The sequence below is a fragment of the Salvia miltiorrhiza genome, chromosome 5 (assembly GCF_028751815.1).
Source record: "Salvia miltiorrhiza cultivar Shanhuang (shh) chromosome 5, IMPLAD_Smil_shh, whole genome shotgun sequence".
NCBI classification, from domain to species: domain Eukaryota; kingdom Viridiplantae; phylum Streptophyta; class Magnoliopsida; order Lamiales; family Lamiaceae; genus Salvia; species Salvia miltiorrhiza.
The window spans coordinates 45,053,142-45,062,125 of record NC_080391.1 but is presented as its reverse complement, the minus strand read 5'-3'; the positions used below and the strand labels follow the sequence as shown (position 1 = coordinate 45,062,125).

The 8,984-nt window shown below is 39.4% G+C and overlaps 1 protein-coding gene and 1 long non-coding RNA gene across 2 annotated transcripts; one reads left to right on the top strand and one right to left on the bottom strand.

Annotated features, from left to right (window-relative positions):
* Nucleotides 1–399: 399 nt before the first annotated feature.
* On the top strand, nucleotides 400–1,621 carry LOC131024492 (ethylene-responsive transcription factor ERF061-like). The gene has a single exon (XM_057954000.1). The coding sequence runs from the start codon at nucleotides 581–583 to the stop codon at nucleotides 1,382–1,384; it is 804 nt and encodes a 267-aa protein (XP_057809983.1). The 5' UTR covers nucleotides 400–580; the 3' UTR covers nucleotides 1,385–1,621.
* Nucleotides 1,622–6,475: 4,854 nt separating this feature from the next.
* Nucleotides 6,476–7,807, bottom strand: LOC131024491 (uncharacterized). Its single transcript, XR_009101874.1, has 2 exons — nucleotides 7,236–7,807; nucleotides 6,476–7,161 (listed from the first exon to the last, which is right to left on the bottom strand). It is a non-coding gene; the product is annotated as an uncharacterized LOC131024491 (long non-coding RNA).
* Nucleotides 7,808–8,984: the final 1,177 nt, after the last annotated feature.

The following is an 8,984-nucleotide window of genomic DNA, read 5'->3' as shown; positions in this document are numbered from 1 at the left end:
AAAAAATTGTTAAAGCTTCACGGGACGGAAAAAGTATTAGTGAACACGATGAGTACAACTTTTATAATGAAATCAAAACACATTCTACAAATATTAAGAGTTCATTATAAATTGCGTTAAAAAAAATTCATTATAGATTTAAGAAAAAGTAATAAAGTTCAACAAGCAAACAGGTATCAGCTTGATTTTCATTTTTTCATTTTGGAAATTTTTTCTTCTTTTCAGTCTATTAAGGCCAAATGGATAGTTTGAAACTTAATTGACATCATGCAAAATAACAATATTTGAGTGGCAATGTAGTCATTTTCAGGCTCTATAAAAATGCAAAAAGTTGAATAATGAATGTGAACTGCTTAATTCCACTACAACTGGAAACAACAAAGACTCGTTGCTCTATAAATACACCACTCTCGTCATAACCAGAATCTAACACCTAAAATCAACCCAACTTTATTGTTTCCATTCATCCTCTAAGAGGTTCTCTTTTTTTTCTTCCTAATTTTCGATTTCTGAGGAAAAAGGACAAATTTTTGAGGTCCTGTTTCCCTCCCCTGTTTTCAGTTCATAAATTCAAGAAAACATGAGCACAACCCATCAAAATACTCCATTTTTCACTGGAAAAGATGATTCTGATATTGGATTATGTCTTTCGCAACTCATTTTAAACAGTAATTCAAACACTCTGGATTCAATATTTTCCAAGTGTTACGAACCGGGCCCTGCAACGGGCCCTGTTTTGGAGCCGCTGGGATCATCAGTGTACCTGCGGCAGAGAGATTTGATCAATCAATTCTCGGCCGTGAATTCAAGAAGCGCGCTGAGCGGGCCGAGAAACGGCAAGATGTACAGAGGAGTGCGGCAGCGGCACTGGGGGAAGTGGGTGGCGGAGATACGGCTGCCGCAGAACAGGATGAGGGTGTGGCTCGGCACCTACGACTCGCCGGAGGCCGCCGCCTACGCCTACGATCGCGCGGCCTACAAGCTGCGCGGCGAGTACGCCCGCCTCAACTTCCCCAACCTGCGCGACCCGGCCGGCCTCGGCCTCGCGAACGGCCCGCGCCTCGACGCGCTGAGGAGCGCCGTCGACGCCAAGATCGAGGCGGTGTGGCAGAAGGTGAAGAGAGAGAAGAAAGCCCGCAGAGCCGCCAGGAAATTGGAGGGAAAGAGAAGCGAGAGTGAAAGTGGGAGTGGCGTGAAGAAAGCTGATTCTTCGGAGAGCTGGAGGGCTAGTGTTTCTGGAGATGGGTTGTGGAGCGGCGTGGAGTTGCCGGGATCAGTGTCGTACGCCGTAGCTGCGGTGGAGGAGCCGGAGATGGATGGATGCTTGCTTGCTCGGCTGCCGTCTTATGATCTCGACTTAATATGGGAAGTTCTTGCCACTTAGTGGTATGCTTCCCGTCTATTAGGCTGAGACCCTAGAATATGAATCTCAATTCGTCAATTAAACAAATAGGAATATTTGTATTATATATACATCCAAGAAATTTGGAGGATCGAATTTTTATGTGGGTAGCTTGTATAGTCAAAGTGGTATATTTGGGTTGAGAAGCTTTGCCCATCCGGGTTTTATATATGGATGTATCTGCTTCTAATTCGTAATTCTACGACGTTTTATATTAAATGTTAGGGTTAATTACGCCAAAACATATGAACTTTTTTTTTCTTCTGATTTTAAGATTCTTCATCAACTTGAAATTTTACCTGCAATTCCCTCAATTTAGACGCGCGTTCAATTTTTCCACATAATTTTGCTCCGGCGAAGGCCCGAGCTGCCTTGGCTCCTAAGTGGCTGTGTAGAAAACGATGTCGTTTTTCGGACTAAATTAAAAGACGTCGTTTTTGTTGGAAATATGGTTTTAAGGCCATATCTGAAATTAATTATTTAATTAAAATAGTTATTGGATGTTAATCTACGTCTCGAGTAGATGAAAGTAGTATACTTGAAGTCTCAAAACCGATTTCCGGTGAATGAGATATTGTATGTTAAAGTTTGGAAGTTGTGAAGGGAAATAACACTTGAGAAGTGTTTATTGTCCCGCATTGAAAAATGAGAGAAGTATTCTCATGTATAAGAACAGCAATGCTCATGGAGCTAATAACTTGTGGGCTTGCTAGTGAGCTTGGATGAAGGCCTTGGCCTCGCGCACACACACGCGCGCCGTCGACGATCGATCGGACGGGCGGGTCGGGTATGGGCCGCGGCCTTGGATCTTGGATCTTGGTGCTTTGGGTGGTGTTTGGGTCCAACTATATTCTTTTTGGACAAAATACTTTTGGGCCAAATTGAAGTACCAAACTGGAACTGAAGTATATCAGTCTCGGACTGAAGTTTTCAATCGCGAACTGAAGTGTGAGACTGAAGTTTCAGCCGCGAACTGAAGTGTCGGACTGAAGCAGCTGTATCAGCTTTCGTTTGGCCAAACAGTATCAGTCTCGGACTGATGCAACTGTATAGTTTCCGTTTGGCCAAACTGGAACAACACAACAGCTGGCAGTTTCGAATTTTGAAGCCAAAAACGTTTTAAAACGTTCAACTTGAATTCACTTGAATTCTATAACATCCATAACTGTTGTTTGACAGATTAATGAGTAGTAATCTGCACTAATTCCTCTATGGTTGAGAGCAGCCTATATATAGGACTGCATAGATAGCATGGCATTACACTGAAATTATCCCAAATAGCATTCCACACTCCATTTTAGCTCAGTCTTTGATCCTGTTCAGTTCGTCGGAGCTCGCCGGACTTGTGGTGCTACATCCGCCGAGATGCTGCCGTTTTACCATTGGGGAAGAATCGCCAACACCGAAGAGCACTACCGGGGCGATATTCTTCTTGCGGGAAGAGTTCTACTCGACTCAGCATTCTAGTTTGTTTTAATTCTTTGTAACATCATCTTTCTTCATTGTTATTTTTTGATCTTCTACTTGTTGTCCAGTTTTATTGAGTTGTAAAAGTTTAGTCGATCGTGTACCCGATTGTAACAGTTTTATTATTAGAATAGCTTAAACTACGTCGTTTCAGTGGAGAAGATTAAAAGTCGTCTTTAACCTAATATCTCCAACTGTTCCCGCTATAATTTTTCTTTCACCATTGTTGACTTGTATTGTTTATGTGATTTTGACGCTGAGAAGAAGACGATATCTTGTTGACGACATGAGAAGTTGATGAGAAGCTGGAGAGAATCCACTGTTGATGAGAATAACCGTGAGCTGAAGGAACGAAAATTTAGCGGATTGGTATTTTTGATTTGGAGGGAAAATGGACGACAGGTACGAGCTTCACACTTTGTAAGGTTTGTGCATGCCTTGTTCATTTCATTTTTTTCTTCGTTTGCATCGCCTATAGCATAGTCCATAATAGCGATTAGGGTTGAGTCTATTTCAGAAATCTGTAAGCATATTTGGACCTAATTCCATTTTTTTTTGTTTCTTTCCCATTGTAGTGATGAATTTTCACTGGTTATATATCATGGAGGGAGGTTCGTTTGCGTAGGCAATAACAACAAATTGTATAGTGATGGTGAAATCACACCTAGATATGGATTAGATAAGGATAGGTTTGGGTATCTTGATTTAGAAGACGAGGTTCAAAAACTAGGATACGTCTCTTGGAAGTGTCTAGCATATAAGGTCCCTAGAAGTCTTGTTTTCATAGATTTGACTGAGGATAAGCATGTGATGCAAATGATTAAGCATATCTCGAAGACTTCTAGATCTATATCCATTTATGTAGATGATGAGAAGAAAGAAAATGTTGTTGGTGTTAAGGCTGTGACTGAAGTGGTTACTAAGACAGTTACTAAGATAATCACTACTACCAAGAGTAGTGTTGGTAAGAGAGGGGGGAAGTTAGACAAAGGTAAGAAGAAGGTAGATAAAGAAAGGCAGCAGGGAGACAAGGGGAAAGGTAAAGTATGGGAGGGAAGGGATAATGAAGACAAGGAGCACGTTGTTTTACATGATGACATAGAGCCAGTTTATTTCCAATTGACAAATCAAGCAGACTATATTGACACGAGGGGGAGAGCTGCTAACCCAAGAATCGCAAGCCAACAAGTGAATGACCAAGCTAGAAAAAACTCTTGTTTTGTCTCCCATGTTTTAAGTTAGTTTTAGCTTATTTTGGAATGAAGTACTTTGTCTACCAAACATGAATATGTAACTTAACACCTGGTGTTTTGTTATCTTTTGGTGTTATTAAGAATTGTTGGGTTCGGAGGATCTCGAATAGGTGTATGGGGGAGGGGAAAATACACCTATAGGCTATTTTTGAAGATGAAACTTGAAACACAAACTGACTCAACCTTTTAGTTAAAAGAGTTTCATCAAAACCAGGTTGACGACTGATACTGAATACTCTTCAGTAAAGAGTTATCAGTTAAGTCAGAGACTTTAATTGATACACGTAAAGCTTCAGTCGAGTTTGTTGAACAGAGAGATGTTACGAATCTTACTAACTATCACTACTACAAAAACGCTCATAGATAACGGATAAAATCCGTTATCTATGACCCCAAAAAACCGATAAGTATAGTGGTGATATCTATGATACAGTCATACATAACGGTTTTTTTACCGTTATGTATAATAGTATAGATAACGGTACGATGCTCATACATAACGGTACATAACCGTTATCTATAATAGTTATACATAACGGTTTTTCACCGTTATGTATTAAGATTTTACCGTTATGTATTAGAATTTTTTTTATTTTTTTTAATCATAGTTAACAGTTTTTTGTACTTTTTATAACGGTTTTAACCGTTATCTTTGATAGAAATACATAACAGTTTTTTTGTATTTTTTATAGTGTTATGTATTCCAACTATAAGTAGTATATTTAATATTTTTTTCTCAATTTTTATATTATTTATCTCAAAAAATAAATAAATAACTTTAAAACAACAAAATGATAAAATCAACAATAACAATTTTATATATCATCCAAAATATTCATACATTACCATCCAAATGAACCAAGTATCAAGTATACATCATTATTGTATATTCGATTCAAAATTAAAAGTACCAACTATCTTATAGCTAAAACGAAAATCTATCATACTATGTATTCTAGCACTAACTCCTCAAGAACTAGTTGCTCTTTCCTGAAATCCTTCTTCCTCATGAAAGTAATCTGCAATAGAGATTTAGTGAAAAATGAAGAATGACCGCTACCATCAGAATTATTAAAGTGACAAACTAAAAAAATAGGCACCAAATAGGCAATCGTTTGAGGTAGCACATTACATAACTTAAAGTGCACCTGAGCCATTCTTTTCTCTTTCATCTCTTCCTTGAGGGCTTCGTTACTGCACCTTCCCAAGAAGTCGAACATAAGATCCGACATAATAGCAAGAGCAGCTAGCAGAGCCTGCAAATGTCCAAGAATCCCGATTGGACAAAAATCTTTCCCAATAGTTCTGCACCAAAAATTTACATAATTGATTAAGATGAACAACATTAATTGCAAGCCAAGGTGATGCCCTGCCACTTTATCGGTGGGCTATATTGCAAGCCAAGTCTGCAAAAGGACTTTTAATGCTGCTTATTCAGAACTGGTTTCCCTTGCTTCTGAATCAGCATCCAACATAAAAATTGTTGCCTCTTTTTGCCTAGAAGATCATGTGATTGAAAAGGCAAAGGTTTCTTTAACAGGGTTTAATCCAACAACCTGCTTTGTTTGCTAAATGAACATGGAACTTTAACCATCAACACATGATTCGTGGAATGAGACATATAAGCAACTAAAGTCATACATCTAAACCTACAAAAATAAACCTACCAAACTCGAGGGGATAATGGAAATTCCAAATGAGTTGAGCTCAAGTGATTCCAACGTGCCTGAACTGATACTAAAGGTGTAGCCACGCACCTAAAAGCGAAACAACTATGGAAATGTCAAAGATATCCAACATTAATCTTGGCAAGACTATAAAGAACAACATAGTGCACCTTGCCAATAGTTTGACGTCTTCGAGTTGTAACAGTGTATCCTACCTAGCAGAGATAATTTATTACTAAAGTTAACAGATAGCAAGTTAAAACTTGAAACTGCAAACCTAAACTACATAAAAACTAGTGAAAATGCAGTAGGGGATCATAGAAAATACAAGACAGCTAAGGGGCATCCAAACAACAAATAAAGATTGTGTTTTTGTCTATAAAAACTCACAGTTGCAAATGAATTCAGCAGAATTGATTCAAAGAACACATATTAGCAACACATTCTCTAGAGGAACTTCTCTCAGTTGTGAGCGAATGAAAATTGTCTCAGATTCATAAATATGAATCCACCGCGGACCATAAGCAACAGCACATACCAATGCCTGCAGTCCAATCAACTTAATATCATCTTCCATCACAATCTCATCCTCAACAAGTACAACATCTCCCACCTATTAAACATGAACATAAACATATTAATCCAAAGAGACGGAGTGAAACTGTCAACTGTCAACTATCAACATATTCAAAGAAACAATAATAACAATGAAATTTGAAGAAACAAATATTTTCAACACAAGCTGGGAGCAATTTAAGAGAGTAGCAGCAACCTCAGCTTAAATGGAAATAAAAGAGTAGCAGCAACCTCAGCTTAAGTGTACAATACAGTAACAGAGCTCCCTGGGGACTTTGTCAACAACATTTCAACCGAATTTCTCTCAACAGTGCCCAAGTAAAAGCAACAAAAATTATATTTCAACCGAATTTCTCTTAAGCGCTAACCAATATATCACTCAAATAAACAGACGTGCTAATAGTCAATGCAGCTTAAGTAAAACTTCATCTACTAGCATTCACCAATCGAGAATCAGTCCAAATCGCTAAACATTACTTATTCATAAGCACATTATCTCATAAGATGGTAGTCTATCAATGGACAACTTTGTTGCATTCCTTCTTACAATGGACTAAAGCATAGAAATCTAACATAGCCTCAACAACAACACTAATTTCAAATTTATTAACACTAAATTCAAGTTCATCAACATAGTAATAAAATTAATCCACACACACAAAGAAAGCTGCAAATTTTCAGAAATCTAACACACAATAGCTCAATCTCACATTTAGAGACATATAACGCAAGGAGAAAAATCAAACCGCGCAATGGTGAAGCAACTGCAATCGGCTGGGGGTAAGGAAGACACACACTGTTGGAGAGAGAGAGAGAGAGAGATCAATTAGATAAAGAAGAAACTATATAGAAACTGTGTGAGTGAGAGACCTAAACCCGGAGATAAAAGAGAGGTGCCGGTGCGACGGCGGTGGAGCGGGAGCAGGGGCGTTGTCGGACACTTGCAGCGGGTTGGTGGCGGCGGCTTCCGGCGGCGTGGGTGGATGCTTAGACCTCCATCGATTGCACGGGGTGGGAGACTAGGGCTCGATTTAGGGCTCCATTTTTTTTTGTGAAGTGTTGAAATCCGAAGAGGTTTGCCATATATGTGTGCCCTAGGACCGCCGACGGACACGGCGTCAGAACTGCAGTCGCCGTCCCTCCCCCCTTTCCGATGGACTCATGTTCGTCGGCCATTTTTAGTTTTTGTAATTAGATTTAAAATAAAAACATTTACCAACTGCAGGGGAGTCCTTCGAGGGTCTGGACAACAGCGGCCGGTGACAAGGTCTCGGCGGCGGCGGCGGATGGCGGGCGGCTGGTGGCAGGTGAAGAGAGAATTAGGAAGATTGAGGAGAGATTTTAACAGAGATCTTAACAGAGATGGGTGGAAGGCTTGGCAGGGGAGGGCGGCGTGCGGAGGAGGAAGTGGTGGAGCAGCGTGTGGGAGGTGGCAGCGAGGGAGGGCGGCGACGGGGGGTGGGCGGCAGCGGGGGAGGGCGGCGTGGGGAGGAGGCGTCCATTGTTGACTTAATGTAGAAGAACAAAGGTTTTTTTTTTTGTTTGTAATTGGGAAGGAGAGATTTCTTTTAGTGATAACAAGGGTTTTGATTTTATAATATTATTAAATTTTAAAATAAATATAAAAAGTAATACATAACAGTTTTGAGGCGTTTATACATAACGGTTAAAACAATCGTTATAAAAAGACGCTCATAGATAACGGTCGGCTTAACGGTTCGATAATACCGTTATGTATGCAACTAATAGATAACGCTCATACATAACGGATTATCTCATACTGTTATCTATTTCCATGGACAACACTATATAGATAACGGTTTTTTGTCAAAACTGTTATCTATTCAAAAAATGCGCTCATACATAACGGTTTTTTAAAAAAACCGTTATGTATGAAGCGTTATGTATGTGCATTTTTGTAGTAGTGTATCCAGAGATAGATCAGTTAGACTAATAACACACGCAGCGAAAAACTTTTGTTTTGAAATAGCCTGTGAGATTAAACACGTTGTCAGAAATTAAGTTTTTCTTTGCAGTTAATCAGTTTTTAGTTGGAGAAGGATTGTGCACAATTAAGAATGTAAAAACTGAAAGCTGTAAACAACACAGAGATTTTTACTTGGCTCGGAAAATACTTCCTACATCTACGGTCAGTTGATCAGACCGACAACTTCACTGGGCATGTGCTTACAGGTGCACAGCAAATCTGGGCGTGTGCTTACGGGTGCACAGCAAACCTGGATAATTGAAGATCCTATCTTCAGTACCAAGACACCTGGTTGAATTTCTCACTCTTAGTGCACACTGGGCACTAAGATCTCTTCAGAGACAGAGCATTGGTCTGAACTCCTAACAACTCAAACTCTCGATTCGGTTGATTGAAAAGAGGTTCGAAAACTTGCCAACTAGATTATAAAGAACAAGTTCTCTGTAATCAGTTATACCTAGGCTTTGGATATACAATATTTGCCTAAGTTCTAAGAGAATGTATGTAATCAGCAGTGACTGATTTTTGGCTTTGTGATTATCTTCTTCGATTCAAACTTTGGAAGGGCTTTGAATGCTGAGTGACGAATTCGGCAGCGTTTTAGCTTATGTAGTTGAATCGGTGAAGATTGA